General features: G+C 35.3%; 1 protein-coding gene across 5 annotated transcripts in view; it reads right to left on the bottom strand.

The window, feature by feature from the left end:
• Window positions 1-23235, bottom strand: part of PCDH9 (protocadherin 9) — a 667287-nt gene that overhangs the window by 477546 nt on the left and 166506 nt on the right. The window contains exon 3 of one of the 5 annotated variants that reach the window (XM_079315996.1): window positions 10964-12361. The exons of the other annotated variants lie outside the window; for them this stretch is intronic. Within the exon in view, the coding sequence (XP_079172122.1) occupies window positions 12341-12361 (21 nt within the window). The 3' untranslated portion in view covers window positions 10964-12340. Of the gene's footprint in view, window positions 1-10963; window positions 12362-23235 lie in introns of those variants that run through there. 5 annotated transcript variants of the gene reach the window in all.

Below are 23235 nucleotides of genomic sequence, written 5' to 3'. Positions count from 1 at the left end.
CTTCTTTTCCAGGTTACATCAAAATTTTCTTGATAGTGTCCTAAGAAAAATTCTTTTCAGAAGGAACTGATAAGAAAAGATCTTATGTCAGATCCCAAAGCTCTGGAAAAATGAATGCCCCAATTTCCTACTGTTGTGTATCTCACATATTATGTTCTTATCCAGCATTTTTAATTCATACATTTTACAGAGGTTATCAACTTGGTTTGTATTTTACAAATGTACAAAATGGGTAATCAAGCGAATGGATGTTCAGTAAGATAATTTCAGAGCCAGGAATGAATAACATGGCTTTGAATCCCTTTCCAGCGTACTGTGTGTGCAATAATAAAGAGCTGTGGAAATGGTTGTGAAATGACAGAATCACCTCAGTTCAAGTGATTATACAGAAAAGTTTGAAGTAAAGTGGAAAATCAGGCTCTGGGTGAGATGTAAAGCACGAAGATAAACTACATGTACCTTCTTCCTTTATTAACTTTTGTAATGAGGTTACCTCTGACTACCATGAACTCTAATGAGACCAAGGACCATCTATTTCAGATGCCAAGCAAACCCCTGCTAAGCAATTGACTCTTTCTTTGTAGCACTGATGCTCTCAAATCCTCATAGTAACTGGCAAGGCTTCCCCATCTGGACTTTTTTCCCACTTTGTATTTTGAGTGTGTGATAAAGCCGAAAGAAAATTTATGCCTTTACAAGCAGAGGGAGATGTTGCTTTTTGGTGGTGGTTTTTTTTTTGTTTGTTTTTGTGTTTGTTTGGGATTTTTTTTAATTTGTTTGGTTTTTTGGGTTTTTTTGTTTGGTTTTGTTTTTTGGGGTTTTTTTGTTTTGTTTTGTTTTAATTGATAAACAGCATTGCACTAACATGTGGTAAGATCAAGATACAATTTATTTTTATTATTCCTGATATTGCAATCCCCTACACAATGGCACCCTCTTTGGAGACATGGTTTGCAACATAATATTGATTTAGTGTGCCACTTCATATGCGTTCCACATCCTCAGATTAAAGATTGAAATTAATATGACAAGTGAAACACTAAGAAATTCAACAAATCATCAGATATAGTTATCCACACACGGTATATTTTATAGCAAAAAAAAGTCCAAAAACAAACATGTGAGCAAAAAAAAAAAAAAGAAAATAAATCACTTCAGCAGCCGCAGCCTAGGCCAGATTTAATTTGCTTGATTGATCTTGAGATCTTTGAGCACAAATTCATTATTCTCCTATTAACTATTATCATTGTTGGAATTTATAAGGGACCTGTAAACCTATTAAACTGGTCTTAAATGTTGCAATCCATTTATTGAACAGGCTAGCAATGAAAAATTAATTATTAAATAACCACCACAGAAAAACATCAGTGGCCTTGTCACCCCAGAGCTAGATTGATAGCATGTTACCTTCTGGAGAGGTGGGTCCCTGCAACACTCAAATATAAACCTTGGAAGGATAATGCTGAGTATGTCACTGCATAAGTCACATTTTTAATTTAATGTTTTATTAAATGTTAGATAGAATAAATTTATCCAGGCCTTGCAGACTCTGTCTTAATAAATGAATTGGCACTCTTTCAGATGTAAAAAATGATCTCAGCTTCTCAAGGGCATTGGAAACCCTGAAGCATAAGACACCAGTAAATACAAAAAGCAAAGGCAGCATGGACAGTGATATATTTGCAAGCACTGCGGGTGAGCCAACACTTTCAAACTGCTGAGGCTAACAAAACAAGGGCAGTGAACTCCCAAAATGGTAAAAACACCTGCAATAAGAAGCTGTGCTTGGGTGCTGTTGCACAAACATGTCCACTGCTGAAAAAAAGTGGAAAGGGTGTGGGTTTATCACCCTCCTGCTACTATATTTCAAGTTATGTTTGTACATTTAAAATTTCATGAGCAGTATTAATAATTTATTTTTCTCCTGTCTTTTAATTTTCTAAGACTAGACTTTGAAAACAACAGGCATGGAGAAGATATATACTCTCCCTCCTGTACAGTTATCTACAGAATGTTCACTTGTGTTTCCCTGTAGAACTGCTGTCATTAGTAATATCTAATCTGGCTAAGAAAAATGGTTACAAGTTCTTAAGTCAAAACCAATATGCCCCTGTCCTGGCACATCTCTCCAGAGACAAGATTTCTGCAAGCAGTTCCATTTCAAAAACATTTGGCTTACATAAGGCAGGACAGCTCAACACTAACACCGGCACTGAAAGGCTGTCACGGCATAGCTGAGCTGCACTATGTATTTCCACAGACTCTAAACTAAATGATTGCAAATGGCTCTTAAAGTGGCCAGAAAACTGCCCTTCCTCACACTGTCAAACAAAACAAAAATGCGTGGCATACTTTTTTTTTTTTTTTCCCCAGAGTTCTGAAATGTTGGTGTGCAGTAGGTGTCCATCTCACACCTCCACGTGTTCCAGCAATAACCAGCACATGAAAAACAGGTTCCAAAAATCAACGTGCAAAACCACAGAAAGGAGTGAGATGCACTTCTCCTTCACTCTCTGCTGTATGAATTCATGCAGCTGGCATCTTCTTGCTGAATACACAAGAGCATTTGAATAAGAAGGTAAAAAGGAAGAGAAACTTCCTTGGAGTCTGGCATTCTTCCAGAAAGCCAGGAAGAAAATTCTCAGCATGCAAACACTATAAAGGAAAGTGAATGACAAAACAAAACACACAATTGGGCTGATAAGTTCTGAATAATGAAACAAAACACATAATGATGCTGATAAGTTCTAAATATATTATATTCTTGGTCTAACGACATGACACTTGCACCTCAGTTATGAGTCCTACAACTGACGTGAGAGGAAATTAGAAGGACTTTATTCATCAAAAAGTAAAACGTGACTTCACATAAACATATGGTTGCATGGAAAAAAAAAGCAGTGAGATAAACTTACTACCAGTAAAAAAAGACAAAAAACCAGAGCTGAGCTATATCTAATCCTATCTGTCTTTAAGTGACCCAAGGAAATATATTATAGCCTCAGACAAGCAGACACAGTTTAGAATAGAAACTACATATCTATAAAGATTTCTTTTAAAATTCAAAATGTGAAGGGAAAAATACAAAAGAGAAATGTTTTTTCTTTCATTCCATGAGGATAATAACTTAGTGATCTCTCCTGAAGTGTACATCACTAGATCCAAGAACAGAAACTAGTTTTGAAAATACTGTGCTATATATTTATATGAAGAATACATTGGGTTCAAGAAATAAATGAGATAATTAATATACTGAATTTAATTTTCTATGTGTTTTGGCTGGGATAAGCTAATTGTCTTCACAGTAGACTGTATGTTGCTATGTTCTGGATTTCTGACCAAAACACTGTTGATAACACCCACATGTCTTACATATTTCTGAGCAGTGCTGGCACAGCCTCAAGACCTCTGCTACTCACTCCACCCCACCAATGAGGCTGAGGGCATAGAAGAAGTAGGGAGGGGACACATCTGGGACAGCTGATCCCAAACTGACTGAAGGGATCTTCCATACAACATGATGCCATGCTCAGCATAAGAAGCTGGGGGTAGAAGAAAGAAAGGAGGACATACAGAGTGATGGAATTAGTTTTTTCAAGTCCCATGAGACACATGATGGAGCCCTGCTTGCCTGTAGATGGCTGAATACCTGCCCACCCACAAGACTAATTCCTTGCTTTGTGGCAAACTAATTCCTTGTTTTTCTTTGCTTGTGTGAGTGGCTTCTGCTTTCCTATGAAACTGAATTTATTGCAATCTAAGAGTTTTCTTACTTTAACTCTTCTGATTCCCTTCATCCCACTTCAGGGGAGTGATCCAGTAACTGTGTGGGGCTGAGCTGCCTGCTGGGGTTAAACCACAATCAGCTTTTAATTATTCTGATAACAGGTAAACCACTTCCCCCCCCTCCTTCATCACAATACAACAACCACTTTTGTTTCATAAGTGGTTTTATTCTTTATTTTCAAATCACCTTTGGTGGTGGGAAGGAAGATAGATGCAGATTTGAAGCGAATTTAGACACAATTTCAACGACTAGGTGAAGCCAATTGCTTTAGCCTTTTTTTGACGTATATGCTGCCTTGTAATTCAGACAGGTAAAAAATGTTGACGCTTTTAAGCAATAATGTGTACATAAGCAAGCAAAATAAATATATTTAGTGTGAATGTTGTAAGAGAGCAGTATAGGAAATGTCTGTTGCCAAAATACAAAATCTGCATCATGTTGGGAATGTGCTCCATGAGCATTTGCAGGGTTGATATGTCCCATGCTGCAGATATACTCAGTGTCTGGCTCCTGCTCTGCAGTAAAGAGAAATTTGATCGTGGTGGGATAAAAGGGCTTATCTCTTCACTCAAGAACAAAGAAAGTAATGTCTGATTGCAGTAGTTGTTACCCAAGGAAACATCCTTAATCCAGTATATCTGAACAATCTATTAAAATTACCCAAGAAAGTATGGAAAATAGAGAACTATAAAGTGATAGGTACAATAAGAAGCAAATATCTTTTTTTTCAAATTTTTTAACATTTAAGATTTTTTCTAGAACTGCACAAATCTTAATAATTAGTAGTTATAAAGCTCACATAGCTAAATATGTGACACTGCAACAGGTGTTAGTTCATTTTCTCTCTATTAAGAGACAAAATTTACGAGCCTATCTAAAGAAAACTATAGCCATCAGGCATTGAATACAGACTGAGCTTTTCTACAGCTAATCAAAAAGCCACATGGTCTTGTTGAATAGGATAAATTAATTTCAGTATTTTCAGGCAGAAGGCAACATGCCTAAATACTTTTCTTGAATGTTATCAAATAAAAGAATGCAAGCTGAAATTAGCACTTCTCTGCTAATAAACAGGTATACAGCTGAAGCAAGCCTTCTATGCAGTAAGATCAAGCAGACTTATAATAACTGGCATTGGTTGCTAAATTGTATCCACAATATAACATATACAGTTGTGTATATATTATGTCTTCAACAGATGGCCCAGGTCAAATCTAACCCCAAATCTAAAAACCATGCAATTATGGAAATCCACATACAATCAAAAAATATTGCTCTAGACCAATGCAGTGCACTTTTGTAAAAAAGAGCCACTAGAAATAGATTGATATGAGACCATCTGTACTATTAGTTATTACAGTAGGAAACCCTGAATCTACAACTGGTGACTCACGTTATTAGCTTTACCAAAACCAAGCATGTGAACTTTCAAAACTTTATCAACAGAGCCTATTTACAATGAGTCAGCAAAGTCCATCAAAGAGAACAGCTCTGATTTTAACTGAATAATTTGCTTCCCATTTCTTCCCAAACAATGATACCTATTTTTTATCGTGCACTTACTTTAACATGCCAAATATGACAGTTTCAAATGGAAAATTTCTCAGAAGTACCTAGATCTCAACAGATGATTACATGTCAAATGTTTTTATCCTATACAACACAAGGTAATGGGTGGATAAAGAGAGAGATAAAAGGATAGATAAAAAGCATTAGTATGTGTGTGCATATAAGTGTCCATGCACGACCAGAAAGCTTTGTAGTAATTCCATTAACTGCCAAAAAATCTTCTAAGTATATGTTAAATACAAATTTAAAAAAAAAAAATGTATTGGAAGTCTGGGACATGTAGGATGTTGTCCTTTAGTAAGCTTTGGTTTTGAGGATGAAAAATTGAGATTCATCATCCACTTGCACAGTGACTAATGAGCTAATAAATTTACAGACAGATGAATGCAGAATTCTTGATTTCTCTTTAAAAAGATGGCTACAGCTTAAATGAATTATTTAAACAGAATAGGGAATACAATACAACACAATAAAACCATAAATACTGTGAAAGGACTATGTTTTCAAGAACTATATTCAATCCTTATAAATGTAAATAAGACTGTTTACTGTGGTACCATTACTCATGAGTATGGATACTTTCTCTTTTAGTAAAGGGAAACTTTTCAAAAAACAAGCAATTTCTAAAAGTTGTGCATTATAAATCCTTTCATATATGGAAATTGTTAGGGATTACAGATTATAGTCCATGTTAGAGTAAGAAAGAATTATTATCCTTCATGACTTTGAGAAGGTAATTTCATTCTTTTTTCTCCCCTTTGCCTTCCTGTTCTTCACCTATGAATCCTATTTTTCTGGTAAGCTCTTTGAAGAAGGAATTATTTATATCTGTTCTTTAATCCTCCAGTATTGACTGTGGACTGCAGGAACAATTGTAATGCAGATACAACAAATGGATGTACAGACAGTCACAGCTGAAAGTATCATAGCTACACTATTGTTAGTTACCTATGAAGATGCCTTTTGTTTTATAGCATGTGCTACAACAAGAAAAACTGATCTTCCTTTTGTCAAAAAACTCCTAATAATTTCTAACAGTTTCTAAAGTTCACTACAGATTTACTTCCTTTATTGTCCTTATCATTCCATTCCTCCCTTTCTGTCTTCACTTGTCTGCTTTCTGTCCCTCTACAGCATATTGCTACTGTAGGAGGTATTCACACTGTCTAACTTTAGTCAACTAATTCGGGGCTCTGAATCACCCTCTTTGAGTGCCTACATCTCATAGAATATGACTATATATGGAATAGACATTTTTAAACTCAGGTGTTCTAATATGTACTTTTTTCAAACACCTAAAGTATCTTGGCCTAGGTGATGTTAATATTCCACTGCATAAAGCAGTGCCTGTCAACAGCAAGCAGATTTATTAAGTGACCAGGTTACAGTTAATTTTGCACTAGCTTGGCACTTCACTTTCCTTTTTTCTCACCTAGCTTTAATACAGTAAGCATGCTATCTGTATCAAAATATAAAAGAAAAAAAAAAGAAAATATTAAATGCAAATAGGATGTACTCATGGAATTTGCTAAAATATCCATAGAATTTAAAAAGCAAATGCCTACTCAATAAATTGCTGCATTCAGCCAAGGAGGCTGCAGCTGTGAGTAAGACAGTGCATCAGTCCCACGCCTAACCACATCTTGACCTTTCTTCTGAGACTGTCAACAAAGGTGCCAATTAGAGCAATGATTTAGAGCAACACATTTTGCATTCTGCTAAACACAACTGTTACCAAGGGGACAAAGATCATGCATTTTGCTTAATACTGGATGCCTGATTGGCTCAATACAGATCTTGCACTGACAACCACTTTGGTAAGCCTCAAGATGAGAAGCAGGTAAGTGCACCACCCACATACTTTTCTTTTCATCTCTTGGGACACAGAAAAGCTTATACTGTAAATATCTGAAGGATTTCCTGGTACGTTGTTGGTTTTGTTTAGCTTATTGTCTCTCACACACAAACTCAGTCATCTAAGAAATTACTAAATTCTTTTTGTATCAGGACAATGTTAAAACAATTTGTTTGCGTATATCACAACTAATACATGGCCATAAATTATGCATCTTAATTCAACATAATGAGAGCTGCAAGCCAGGTATTCAAACTCAGCTTCTGAAAGCCTCCCCTTCACCAAGCCATAATAAAAGGCTTAAGCAACATACAAACCAACTATCAAATTATTTATTTAAAGAGATAAGATGATGTAAATGTAAATGGGATAAGGTGATGAGAGACAGAACAAGAAGACATTTTTTCTGCCTCGGTTGCAAAATGAATGCATGCAATGTAGATAAAACTTAAGAGAGGCAAGATGAAAATAAAGTATAGTTGAATATGAACTGTCCACAGCATAAAAAAATTAAAAAGTGAGGTATGTTCCAAGAGTAGGAAAATATAAATATATCTTAAATGTAATACATTTTAAATATAAGATTAAACTTTATCTTGGAGTTCCATTAGCAGGATACATGTTCATGATCTCACAAACAATATAATATAAAGACCACAAATCTATTTTGAGTGTACAAAAAAATCTTTAGCTGACAGAGGCATATAAAGAATTACTTTGATTGAAGTCAGGCATGTGATTCGCTAAACTTAAAAAACCTCATATATCTAACAATTACTATTAATTTCTATATATCTAAAGTTCAATCAAAATAAATAGAATTAGGTTTACTCAACAGTTTTTCTATTAGTTTTTCTATCCTGATCAGATCTTCTTCCCTCACAGCAATTACTACAAACTGATCATCTAAGGAGAAGCACAGGATATGGAACAACACAAGATGTGCCCAAGTAGGTTTTCAGTACAAGAAGTATTTCAAACTGAGTCGGTACTAAGGCATACTGACTGACATCATGATAGGCCTACTTATTTGGATTTACCAAATCCTGGGAGGTGGGAAGATCTTACATAACACACTCTACTTTAAATCTCATATTTCTTAGTTTATGCTATGAAAAAAACCTTCAAGCACTGGGCTAAAATTTACAAGGTAGTTCAGAGATGTTTGCATACAAATTAGCTACTGCTACATTAAAATTATTTTACAGTTAGGCACAGGAATAACAAGTTTCTTTACCAGTTGTCTATTTTTTAAATTAAGTATTATGTCTTTGGGAGGTGGGGGGGGGGGTTCAGTTTTTTTTTTTTTTTTTTTTTGGTCTTATGGTGAGAAAAAGCATACTGTATAATAGCAAGCTATGATGTAACTATGTTCAACACTTCTGTCTATACTTTTACTTTCCTAAAACTAGAGAGGGAAAGGGAAAGGGAAAGGGAAAGGGAAAGGGAAAGGGAAAGGGAAAGGGAAAGGGAAAGGGAAAGGGAAAGAAAGGAAGATAATTCCAGTATCTTGAAAATAGACTTAGTTTTAAAGTTATAAAAATAACTTAATTGAACTGATAGATTTTTTTTTTTTTTTCATTTTAAAGAAAAAGACAATATAAACTTTATTGCTTTTCTGTTTGGGGATTTTCCTCTCCCACTGCCTCCTGCAACTCTAACTTACCCTAATAGAGTAACAGAATATATATGTATAACAGAACTATTCTATACTTGGTTAATGGAATATGAATTGGAACCTAAAAGTTAAAGGCCAATTGATCCTACTGTTGAAAATCAACGACATCTGAAATTTAACAAAAACCAGATGAGCAACGAAAAACAAGTTAATGAGTGAAATTATCACAGCTACCATTGCTTTCAAATGACAAGGCAGATAACTTCTATTGAGTTGCCCACTAAAGACTTGCCTTAAAAATATAAGTATTGTCCATTCAGTCGAATCAGGTCTTTGCAAAACTACAGAGATAAATACAACATCGAAATCTTCTGTCTAGAGAATATTTTGAATTTTATTTACGTTCTTTGTTGTTATGGTGTTACAATAAATGGGAAGTAAGAGCTTGAGAATACACTACAAAAGTTTGCAATACTGTATTTAATTTTGATAGGAAGGAAAGGTTAAATATTTCCACTGATTCAGCCCTGGGTTCCATACCAACTGGGAAAAATCAAACGAGGCACTCTGAGAGGTGGGTTTTTAAAAGGCAATCTTTTGTATGAAGGGACAGCATTCACACACCTGATGTTCACAGGTCGTTAATGATACACTAATAAACTTAAAGGAATACTTAAAATGGAAGAAAATTATATAGACATTTTGTGCAGAGGCAAGATCTGAATATTTTGTGAAATCTTTCTAAATATGAAGGCAGAAGTTTATTTTATTAAGGTTCAGCTAGAAGAGCATTTTCTTGTCTAACAGATAAATGACGTGTTACCCTGTATGTTACCTGTCAAATACTTGGTTTGAAAGATTCTCTTTTCCTCAAAGTCATATTGGTATGGAAAAAAATATTTGAAGTTAATGCAATAATTAATGTATCTGTCCATCTAGCTTTAGTGTTTTCAGCTGTTTTCTTCTGGGAACCATACATAATTCTGCTCTAGAGATTTGACTGGATGGCTTAAGGATCACCGTGTAAGACAGTTAGTCTCACATAGAAAAGTATAATTAAAAGTGAAAAAAGAAAAGTATTAAAAGTGAAAAAAGAAAAGTATAATTTAAAAAAAAAAACATGAAATCCCAAGTGATTTGAGAGTTTTCATAAAAAACAGCTTTTCAACAGTATCTTTGTCATATTTGGATGAAATTTGAGTTACACCTTAATAAAAACAAATTCCTGTTAGTTTTTATTGATATGATTTTTAACTTTAAAAGTCATATTGTAAGAACTAAATAGAAGAATTGCATATATTTATATCTCTGTGATTATACATATGTGGAAAATCCCAGTAAGGGCAGCAAAAAATTGTCCCTTTATCAAGTACTTGATCAAGTATAGGACAGCTGAGTATCTTACATGAATAAATACTTCTATGTAAACTTCAGGTAAAAAAAAAAAAAAAAAAAAAAAAAAAAAAAAAAAAAAAAAAAAAAAAAGCTAAATTCAGAGAAGTTACCTTTTGTACCTCATAATTCTAATAGTTTGCTTAGCCTAAATCATAATTATATTATGATATATATATATTTTGAAATGCAGAGGTACCAAAAACACCGTTCAATTCTGCTCCCAGTAGTTGTGTAAACTCCTATGATCCAAACTTCATGCTTTCCTTGTCACAGATTTCAGGAGGAAACTGGACTTTCCAAATAAACTACTATTTTAGCCAATATTATCCCTAACAGCTTATTCCCACTGTGATATTTCACTTACTATCTTGTACATTCAAGTAATAACCATTGATACCATACCCCAGAAAGAAATCATTACTTGGGACTAACAGCATGGAAGGATGGAAAATATTAAAACATTCTATTTTAAAAATGTAGTGTCTCTTACAGGTTCTGATATCCCACTACACTGGGGAACATCGGTGAATGCACAGCCTTTTAGGGAAAGTAGAGAACCAAGAAGCCTGCCTGAAAATGTGAAAATCTGAATATATTCAAATCAATTCTTATACAGGTTCTAGAGAGAAAAGAAAGAAAAAGAATCCTGCAAAGAAAGAATTACAAATACTTCCCTGAAATGTTATAGTGATACAGGTTTATTCCAGACAGCATTTTAATACTTATTTATTGATATATTTTATCATGATGGGTTTACATGAAAAATAGTGGGCTACAGGCTTTGTTTAGTGAGTAACAGCTTCCTAGAGGTGTTTAAAAGTATTCTGTGGCATTCTCCCAAATGAAAAAGTACCATTGAAAAGGCATATATTTATCTCTTAATACTACCTGAATGTACATACAATTCAAGAGATATATTAATCCACAGCAATTGCAAAGCACAGATATTTTCAGTATGAAGCCAGCACCAGGCACAGTATTGTCACTGTTTTCCATATGCATTGTTTCCACAAAACTCTGCCGCCAATCATTCAATGCTATTTTCTTAGGTTTGGCTGGTAAAGACTGTAAAGACTGACATAGCTTTTTATTAGGTTGCTGCTTATTTTGCAAATCTATTGTGAAAAGTATTCAACCTTGAATTGTTGCAGTGAGCACATATTTTTGGTATAAGTTTTTCCTCTAAATTAACTAAATGACACACAGTATAGTTTCTGTCCTTATATTTGATGCAAAAGTGTAATTAATATAGCATTATGTTCACTAATAGGTGTGACTGTACAGTTTATGTTCTATCTCTGTCACTTCCTTATGCTGCAAAAGCCCTCTGGTATTTTAGAGCCTTCCAAGTGAAGAGCACTGAGTTTTCTCCCTATTCTTCCTTTAAGTAAGAAACTATATTTATATTTTCGATTGTGCTATATTATACTGGTAATTTTTGTGTTGCTATGAATGAAATTAAAAGGTCACAGTGGCAAGTTTTACTGTTACTCTCTTATAAATCTGCATCCTATATTTTACTTTATCAAAGAAGCTTGCTAAAGGAAAAAGAATATATGCAGTACAAATACTCTTATACACAGAGATGTATATGTGTGCATATATATATATACACATGTATGCATAACTGATTGATAGATAGCCATAGATTATATTCAATGTTCTGTTCTCTCATCAGGCACCAACACTAGTTATTGAGGGGTTACGAGCATTTTTACAGGCTCATTCACAAACTAAATACTTGATTGTCACCTGTTAAATGTTGTCAACCTCTGTTCCACCCAAAGAAGTTTGAATTAGGGTTGGGTGGACTACTGTATGGAAGTTACTGGATTTATGTCAGATAAAGCTATGGGAATATCACAAGAAGTTCTAGCTGTCCTTTACCCAACAGGTAGGGTCTGAGTTGCAGGTGTCTGATCACATTGCCCACCAATATGTTCAGGATCTCTTTAGTGTCCATTCTGAGTTCAAGGCAGTGGCATGCATCTGTGCAAGGTGTCCCAAGCAGTCTGAGGAGCCTTCTCTGTGCAAGCAATCTTCTTGGTGAAGGAAGGTGGTGAAGTCTGTTGCATACTGTAGGCAGTCAGGGTTGATGAAGCACACATAGACTCTCTCAGGGAGAGGATGGAGAACACTTGAGAGAAAAAGAGAGAGATACCAGGAAATAAGAAGGCCTAGGGGAGGTTAGGATGTATCAAGCCTCAAAATAAGTTTGCCCTTCCCCTTTCCAACAAGAACTTTAGATATTCCAGATCTTAAAATATCTTGGTTCATATCAGATTGTGAAAGAAAGTCTTGAAAATTAACAGCTGTCTAAACCACACCACTAGTTGGCTTTTTCCTTATTTTCATACAAAGTCTTAGGTGCAAGAAGTAGACTGGTATACTCCTGCCTGTTTGGACTGATTATATTCCTGGTTTTTAGGATTATCATCAAGACAATTCTAAGAACTGTTATGGTAAAAGCTTGCTCCCATCTTGATTTTGAATGTGCCTGCCCAACATGATGAATTAATTACTTTTCCATTCTCTGTCCTTAATTTCCATACTTGTGGTTACAAACAGGACAGTTGTCTCTCAAATATTTAGCTTTAATTGTGAAAGCAACTTGGCCCTTAACCTTGTTAGAGTAATTGAATAAATGTGGCAAGAACAATGTTCCTCTCAAGAGACTCATTCTCCATCTCAGAGATTAAGTAATTTTAGGACAGGATGCAAAATGAAGCAAAACTTTTATCAAAGGTTAAAAAAAACAAAAGCATATATATTTTCAATTTTCATTATAGCAAAAACTCAATAGCAGGGTGCTTCAAGGCACCATACAAGGACCAAGTGTTTAAAATGTATTAATTATTGTTAATAAAAGGAATGAACAGCAATTTAGCAAAAATTTACAAATAACAAGAAAGTCCTGTTAAGCAAGTCTAAGTAAGAAAGGAAACCTGAAAGAAAATTGACTCAGGGAGATGGATGGCCATCTTAAAAGATGTGAAAATAATTTATTTAAATGCAAAATAAGGCGTATTAAGAGAAAAAACAAAAACAAAAAACAAAAAAAAAAAAAAAAAAACCAAACAAAAACAAAAAAGATTTTAAAAAACCCCAAAACAAAATGTATAATAACATCCAAAAAACAACCAACCAACCCCAAAAATTCAAAACAAAGAAATCTAAGCCTGTATCAGATCATTTGTTTTATCAGAAATCTCAATCACTAGCACCAACTAAGGAAAAACACCTGGGTCTCACTGCAGACAGCTCAATGAAGAGCCTTGCTTGATGAGCAGCTGCAGTCAAAGAAGCACATAAAATTTTCAGATGCATAAGAAATGAGGTGGGAAATAAGAAAAAAAGAAAATATGTCATTATATGAATCAATAATTTTTCCTTCTCTGGAATAGTGTGAAGTACTGGTCACACCATCACAAAAAGATATTACTGAATTAGAAGGTATTCAAGAAAGAGTGATTGTGATAATTAGGCATACAGAGAAGCCTTAATATTAAAAGACTGAAAAACTGGCATTGTTAACCTTAGGAGAAAAAAAAAAAAAAAAAAAAATATGAAAAGGAGGGATATGATGAAAGCATAAAAATGGTAAGTGGCAAAGAGAAAATAGATCAGGAGCTTCTGTAGTCCTGGGTATCATGATTCAAGAACAAAAGGACACTAAGTGAAAGTGAAAAGCAGCAGCTCCAAATCTGATAAAAGAACGTACTTTTTAATGCAGCACATAATTAGATTATGGAATTCAATGCCACAGGATGTCACTGATGTCAAGACCTTACCAAGACTCAAAGAAGGACTTGGCACTTACGACTCTTGATATTCTTGGGAATTTTATGCTAACTAACTGTTAAAAGGTTTTGAAAGAGAGGTTATGTGCTATATTTCATTATTTAAAAGACAATAATTTAAAAAATAATTTGGAGAAAATTCCCTCTAAGTGGATTTTTTCATCTCTGGCTGTTTGATTATTTTGTTCTTTTCTTTGCTTGTTATGTTGGCATTTTCACATGAGGCATCTGGGCCGTCTTGGAGGGAAGCTGTGTAATACTGAATCACTGTTCTGCTCTAATTACTATTATTCCAGTACTACCCAAGTATCTTAGTATCTCCTATAAAATCTTAGTATTAAGACTTTGGGGTTCCCTTTTGCAGTATAATTGTCTTATGCTGTATTGTATTCCACTCCATTCCAGTTAGCCAAGTGGATTTGTCACCCATTGTCAATTAGTAGAACCATTTCTGTAAGCTGTATAGCATTGTGCATGTGTTTGGAACAACTGTGAAAATTCTAGACGCAGAACCAAATATATTTTTGCTGTGACAGCTATACAATTGATTCTGTATGTCCCAATTGTCTTCCAGCCCCATCTTAACCTCCAGCTATGCTATTAACATCTTGCTTCACATCCTGCAGCTGGAAAACATATGCAATGTCTCTAAAATAGAGGCACTTTAGTTTTTAAACTTCCTATTCTCCACAGTTTACTTACCACATTTTTCTCCTTTCTGCTTGCCTGGCTGCTCAGAGAGATGGAGTATTCTTGTTCCCATTTTTGTTCTTATAATATTTCTTTTCTAATTCATTAGCCTTTTCTTTACCTAGTTTTTTGTTGGGTTTTTTTTGGGTTTTGTTTGTTTGTTTGTTTTTTAAATATGAAGGATTTCAGTGCAGGTAAACAGTGACAGGTATAAGTATAAAAGAATTTCTCAGATCAGATCTCTTAAGTGAAAACAAAAACAGTGTGAGAGGTACTTGGTAGAAGCAGGATCACAAATTTTGAACAGCATTCTCAAACAGGTCTTCCTCCCACTGTTATTAATTTCATTACATTCTCAAAACTGGAGGGGAGGGAGGCAGGAAAAAAACAAAAACCTTTAAGTACTTACCTATGTAGCCAGCAAAATACCTGCTAAGTTCTGTGGAGTTTTGGGGGTAATTACAAAGCAAGTGAGGCTATTGGGGTGGGGGAACAGGGAGCAGCTGTGCTTGTAGGACCAGCTGGGGGACTGTATGTGCCTTGAAGAGAGGCTAAATTCAGACAATGCTTACAAACTGGACACCACAAAGGGACTGTGAAGATACCAAGGGATAATACCTGTAAGGAGAGGCACCCCAACTGAGCTAAGAGGTGACTGGCTACCACACTGAAACATGTGGTGTGTTTTGTGTCCTCCTCTTCCCCAACAACGTTCGTCACAGGTTTGCAAGATTCAATGTGGCAGACTGCCAGATAATCCCATCAAAGATCTCCTTCCCACAAAGAGTAGACCTTCAAAGGTCCTTTCCAACCTGGGCTGTTCTATCATTCTCTGAACTGGCATTGTATATATTAGTTCACTGCTTTGGTACTGAACTTTTGGTTTTCCTGAATTTTCATATGCATGCCTCACTAACCAAACACAGTCTTATAGTTATTTCCTCTTTTTTTCTAGTTCAGGACAAAAATATTCAAGTAGCAAAAACAGGTAACATTCTGCCTCTCACAAGTTAAACTGGTATATCATACATAATGTTACAAAGCACTATGCAGCTTATATATTTGTGTTGTCTTTGGGACATCCTCATTGCACTCACCATATGGTTTAGATATGCCTGAAGGTTTACAGTTAGTCTGCAAGACTGGTTTTAGGCTGAGTTCAGTCCACAGGACATGTACTGGGGACACTCAGGCATAAATATGCTATTGTAGTACAACATTCAATAGCAAAAGAGGAGGAGTTGGTAAACAACAGTAATTAATTTAATTTTAAAAGCCTAGAAGAAATGGATCCTATATTATGTGGGATAATAAAAAGCATAAATACTGTTAATCTCACAAGAATATGAGAGTTTTTTCAATCTATGAGTATTTACAAACGAACTGAATAATTAGTATGTTTATTGTTCTTCACCTTTTAAATTTTAATGACTTAATTCTCATTGATTACAATTCCTCCATCATGAAACAATGAATTATACCTTTAATTTGAAAGGTACCTACTAGCAAAATATGAATTATGGTTTTTCTTTTTAAGTACTACCTGAATGAAAAAACCCACCAAATGATGCACAAATACTGTGTTTTCAGCCACATTTTGGCCATTTTATTTTACTAAAACTCATCTAGTTTTAACTTATCTTCCTTCTTGAAAATACATACTGTGAAAGGAAGTATCAGACCACTTGATCAGGAGGAGCAGATTTACCTAAATGTTCATTATTTTGCAACCAAAAGTTTTCACCTAGATATTTATGCTCCCTTTTCAAGTCTGCCAGCTTTCCTTTTGAAGACCTCTGTTCTAAATATTGCCACCAGTTGGCCTGAAGTCAAGAAACATTTTCATATGAACAATTTACACAATTAATGAAAACTATTCCAATATGTGTTCCCTTTCTTAGCAAAGAAAAATAAACGTTACCCTACAAAACAAAAGATAAAATATTTCATTATGGTTATGTGAAATTAGGTTTCCTGTATTACCTCATGCCTGTTACACAAATAGTATCTTCCTGTTTTGCATAGTGAAGCTAAACAATATATTGTATTTTTCTTACCTATATCTCATATTAGGTTCTGTGTTCTTTTGTTATAAATTGTGTCTGGTATAGACAAGTACTCTTCTGTTACCATTAAAACAATCTTCTTATTTTGAAAATTTAAGTCAATTAGATTAGATAGAAATGAGTATGGAATGAAATATGGATGTGAGAGATTTCAGCATTTTAGATAAAGAAGGGGTACTTTTTTTTGTTTTGTGTCACTTTATACTTGAGGTTTGAAAGAAGTACTAATAAATAACATTCCATCTGCTTCCATTATGGCAAATGTCTTTTAAAAACAGAAAAGAGAATTTGTGCCTATTTAAAAATACAAAAAATAATGTGTAGAATGTTATAAGACCCCATTCAGCACTTAAAGTGAACCTTCTAAACCTGAAATTTCATTTATCCAGTTATAAGTTAGGTTTCAGGAGAAAAGTGAAACTAAGAGACCCTCTCGAAACAAAGGCCTACTGAATTTTATGCTCCAATATATTACAACTTTATAACATTGAAAATCATATTCAGTCCTATGCAGAACTCACAAACTTGTTTGTATCTTTCTCTACACATTATTAGGGATTTGGCATACACAACACTTTATCCTCAATCCAAAAATGATTTTTTTTTCCCCCTTCAGTGCAGAGATTGAGCTATGCTTAATGGTTTTGAATTGGTTTCCCTAAGGTTAAAAAGCCCCTTTTTTCTGACATTTCAGTCAGGAATGGGGTAGTTGGAAGACACCAATGGCAAAGTACAGCTTTTTTTATTTTGTAGTTTTCATGGGGACATATGCCACATTTCCATGAAAATAGCTCAGCAATCAGAAAAGCTTAAACATACTTAATATGAAGTCTAAAAATAACTAAGCATAGTTATAAATGTAACTTGCACTTAACCTAAGTATGTGATATAGGGGTTATGCATCTATGCCTTTAAAAAAATTAAATCCTAAAATAAACCACAGGGTCCCAGGATTAACAAATATAATAACAAATTCTCTGCTTCTTTTGTCCTAGCATAAATTTATCTCTGCATATTGCTTCATAGATTCTAAGCTGTTACTATTCCTTTTGTCCACATTAAAATTTTGCAGAATTAAAATATAGGTAATATAAGATTTGTAATGGCTTCCACAAAACCACTCTTGTATCGAAATCAACCTGCATTCAGGATTCCAAAGAGACCAAGGGTCCATATGTGCAACCTTTAATAATATAATTAATCCCATGATAGTCACTACTTACATACAAGTAAATAAATAATTATTCGAGTAAGGTGTTTGTAGGATGAGGCCTGAAATTGTTGATCTTGTTCTTAGCCAGTAATTTACATGTGTGTAGCTCTCTATTTTTTAAATAATTTTAAATTTAAATTTTAAATCTATTTACATTTATCCAGGAAGGTCGGTTTTGGAAGTTTTAAGTTTATAAAGGGAAGTTCAAAGTTTGTAAGGGGCATTACAAAGTGGCTATTTTATGCTACGCAGTAGACAATATCTTGGTTTTTTGTTTCCTTTGAGATTAAAATTGCTAGTAAGAGGAATTATAAAAACACAAAGCACTCTCTGAACGATTAAGACTTTTATAAACCACTGTGGAGATAGACAGTCTGGATCGTTATTTTCCTTAATTCATGAAATTCAGTGGATTTTCAGTTCATGGTAACCAGACTTCTCTCTTGAACTATTCTTCTTCATTTCCCTTCTAATCTCCAAAACTGTCAGTGTTCAGACATAAGAACATTTTTTTTCTGGCTCATTCATTTCTTCCAAAAGATCTCAAAGTACAAAGCAGACAACTATTTATCCAGAGATGGATGAAAGTGGACACTATTGTCACATTTTTAGTAGGTTTGCAGACAATCCCAAGTTGGAATGGAGTGTTTCTTGTTGGAGGGTAGGAAGGTTTCAGCAGAGGGATCTATGTATCGATGGGCTTAGGTGAATTGTATGAGGTTAAATATGGCAAAGTGACAGGTTCTGCACTTGGGTCACAGTAATCTCATTCAGCCCTACTGTTTTGGGGGTGGGTGGCTGGAAAGCTGCCTAGCAGGAGAGGACCTGGGGGTGCTGGTTGACAGCTGGTTGGACATGATCCAGCATGTGCCCAGCTGGCCAAAAGGGCCAATGGCATTCTGGCCTGTATCAGCAACAGTGTGGTCAGCAGGAGCAGGGCAGGGATTGTCCCACTGCACTCAGTACTGGTGAGGCCACTCCTCAAATTTTGTGCTCGGTTTTGAGCCTCTCCTACAAGGACATTGAGGTGCTGGAAGGTGTCCAGGGAAGAGCAAAGGATCTAGTGAAAAGTCTGGAGCCCAAGTCTCACAAGAAGCAGCTGAGGGTACTAAGGTTGTTTAGCCTCCTAAAAAAAGAGGTTCAGGGGTCAACCTGATCCTGAGTACCTGAGAAAATGCTGTAGACAGGTGGGGGTTTCTTCCAGGTGTGCTCTTCCTCCCAGGTAAAAAGTGATAGGTTAAGAGGAAATGGCCTCAAATTGTGCTGGGGAAGGTTTAGAAAGGACACCAGGAAAATATCTGAGAAAGGGTTGACAATTTAAACAGGCTTGTCAGGGAAGTTGTTGAGTCACCATTCCTGGAGGTATTTAAAGCATGCATTTGTGGCACTTACAGACATGGCCTAAGGAAAACTTGGTAGTGCTGGGTTAACAGTTGGACTCAATAATCTTAAAGGGTCTTTCACACCTAAATGATTCTGATTCTGCTAAATTCCTGTATGGAATGAAGGAATAAGTCGTAAACATGTTGCAGTCAGGTTTTTTTTTCAACATTTAGGAGCAAGGTATATTTGGGATATAGGTACTCTGTCCTCCATCAAGCTCTAAAAGAACTGAAACTCAGTATCATGTAGTCATAAGTATTCCAAGTGAATTAATCTGTTGGAATTGTAGCTATTTGTGTAAAATTATATCATTCTGATTAGTTATTAAGTTCTGCAATTCCCAAGTGCTAACCCAGGCTGCAATTGCCACACAGTAAGCCGAAAGCCAAAGGATAAGCTCTCTGCAGTAAATGAGATGATGGCTGAAGACCTGGGAGCTGGCAGTTGGCCAAACTAAAGATTGGTATAGCACAAACAGGGTTGAGAAATAATATTAATTAACAGTGGATAATTTTTGACAGAGATAATAAAAAGATGTTATTGATCTTGTCAACCTTATCTCACACTCTCCTTAATTACTGTGGCCAAATCAGAAGTATCTCTTGCTAAATTGTTATGCCAACCAAATTTCCATACAGTTAACTCCAAATAACAAATAGCCTACAGAACAACCTTTATTCATAACTTTGTATGCTTTCAACATTTTTTTCTAATACAGTGGTTAGGGTTGTGACTCTTGTCCTTAACAGAAATCAGTAGCAGCTGTATGTTGTCCAAAAGAAAATTAGCATTTCATTGACTTGTTACTTTGCTGTGTGCTACTTCTCTACCAATGTCTTCTACTGTTTTGAGCAATTTACAGTTTAGTTTTCATTCAAGTGAAGTATTTGAAGTGCTAGATTGGTCCCAGCATTCTTCAAATTACCCATAGCTGTTCCAAGTTACTTCTCACATGTCTAATGGGCAGTATTTTGGCTTTGCAACAGCTGTTGACCTATTTAGACTATATATAATGATCTCCTGAAAACCGTGTCTTTATAAAGGAATCAGTGAGACACCTATAACAACTCCTTTTTCAACAGGTCTAAATGCATTATTGTAACACTTTTTCAATATAACTATCATCATTCATTCTATGTTTTTTTTGGATATATTCACCAACTTCTAATTTGGAAAATTCTGTTGTTGTTGTACTGGGAATTTAAATTTAGCCTATTGCCAAAGAGAAATTAACCAGAACAACTTCAGAAGATCACAAGAGGTAGACAGAACAAGCCTCTAAGTGTAAGTATAGAAAGACTAATGAAATGCATACATCAGAGAAAGCAGCATGCAAAAAGGCAAACCCTGTTAAAAAATTCACACTTTAGCATGAAAAATATTTATAGTTCTCTCCTCTAACCTGTAATCAAGTTATCACTGATAAAAATACCCGTTGATACTCACAAACTTAAAAAATAATATAATACAAAAACAATTATAAGGAACAAATTTTAAGGAATAGAATTACAATTCAGGCATTACTTGGAAAGGTCTTTATTTGCTATTTTTAAGAGCAGTTTAACTATACTCAAATATCTATAGCAATATATTAAAGATCCCCCAAGTGACACCATATGCACTCAATCTGTCATTCTCAAGGTGCACTGTTGCCCTCAAAGAAAGTAAAAGCATTTTAATAAATAAGCAAGGTACAAAATCACATTTCACTCTGAGGAGACTTTCCTACTACTTTACTCTCAACATAGAAGTTGGAGGTTCCTTAAACTGGGGCCATTTCCTATGTGCTGGTAGAACAAAGGTCTCCAATGGAAATAAGAACTCTCCCTCTGCCCTTATTCATTCAACAGAAACTTTGTACTGTGTAACTTTCCACAGGGTAGAGGAATGGATTCCTAAGAGTGAATCCTCTCAGCTTGAGCATATAAAACTTATTATTACCATGACAGAAATCTCATTTTCCAAGCATACTCTCTCTCTTGCAGAATATACAAGGTTTAAATGCAGATGCAGTCAAATCTCATTAATGACTCAGATCAAGAGCTGCCATTGATCATTAAAACATAAATGCAGTGACTTCTAAATCTTAAAATGACACAGTAGCTGTGCATTTTGGGAAATGAGAGGAACTGTGACTATAATGCAACAATTCATGAATATTTTCTTCCTGCTGTCTAGGCATTGCTGAGATTTTCTAGGTAATATGAAAAGAACAACATAGCCTTTATATGACATTTTCAAACTATCTGTTTAAAAAAGGAGAAACAGTCCATGTTTTTCTTGATGTCTATCATGCTCTGCTTTCTTGATGTGTTTGTGGTTGACGTGTTTGCTTCCACTGTGCAGAGTTGCTTCAAAAAAAAACTTTAAAAGCTTCTGCCTTTAGTTTTAAAACAAGATTTTGTGAACCTTATTCTAAACATTCTCTAAAGGAGCATCTCTTACTGGAAATACAAAGTTTGAGATACAATGGCAATTTTACATAAATGAACATAAACCGCTACTTGCTACTAAAGGATCAGAATGTGAACTGGGAGCCAGTTGCAGGTAATGGCCACTAGTGGGGCTCACTGTCTTTATCACTTACCATCACAAAAAAGTACTATCTGACAATTAAAGATATGGAGCTAAATAAAAACCTAAAAATTAATGTAATAGAAAAGAAATCTGTTTGTCATCATGTAAGATTCCCTAATATTCATAAACAAGAAACTAATCTCTATTTCCAATTTATATTTAAATCCTATGTATTTAATGGGAATTGAGAATGATTCCAAAAAAGAGTTCCATCCCATTAAAAAAAAAAAAAAAGAAAATAAATAAAAAAAAAGAAACACAATCACAAGCGAAATAAAAGTCATGGTTAAAAATATTTTCATTCTAAATTTCACTCATAAACCCACAATTTTGAGCAGGTGTTATGAAATCTTTTCAATTTCATGTGACATTAAATATGTGATCTGATTGAAACAAAATAATAACCAATCAAATAATTGTCAAGTACCTCAAATGACTCTTTGTTGCAAATGAGTTCTTTGGGAAGACAATGAGAATTACCAAGTGACAACCCAAGTGGAGTATTGCACAGCAGTAATACTGGCTGTCTAAGTGGGCAGAATTTAGAAGAAAGCTAATAAAAAAATGGGAACATGTGGTGGGTTGACACTATCTGGACACCAGGTGTCCACAAAAACTGCTCTATCACTCTGGACAGGTGAAGGAAAGTATAATGCAAAGCTGATGGATCAAGACAAGGGCAGCAAGAGATCACTCAGCAAGTGCTGTCACAGGCAGAACAGACTACAGTTGGGGAAATTGGCCAAATTCATTACCAATCAAGTGAGAAGATAACAAGATGCAAACCCAAATCTTACTGACATCTTTCTTCCACACCTCCCTCCTTCCTGGAACTAACTTTATACCCTAATCTCTATCTTCTCCCCCCTGCAGCACAGGGGACAAGGAATGGGGGTTGTGGTCAGTGCTTCCCCCTCAGGGGGAGAGCACCTCACACTCTTCCCCTGCTCCAGCATGGTATTCCTCCCACAAGAGACAGTCCTCCATGGAATTCTCCTGTGGGAGTCCTTCCCACAGGATGCAGGTCTTCAGCACCTGCACCAGCACGGGTCATTTCCACAGGGTGAAGTCCTTTGGAACAAGTTGCCAGTGTGGGACCCCCATGGGACAAGTCACAAGTCCTGCCAGCAAACCTGCTCCAGCATGGGTTCCTGTCCTCCATGAGTCCACAGATCATCTCAGGAATCTGCTCCAGCACAGGGTCACAGCTTCCTTTGGGAATTCACCTGCTCTGGCATTGGGCTCTCCACAGGCTGTAGGGGCACAGCTGCCTCAACACGGT

This window comes from Erithacus rubecula (genome assembly GCF_903797595.1).
Source record: "Erithacus rubecula genome assembly, chromosome: 1".
Taxonomy (NCBI): Eukaryota; Metazoa; Chordata; class Aves; order Passeriformes; family Muscicapidae; genus Erithacus; species Erithacus rubecula.
This window is presented reverse-complemented; position numbering and strand designations above follow the sequence as displayed.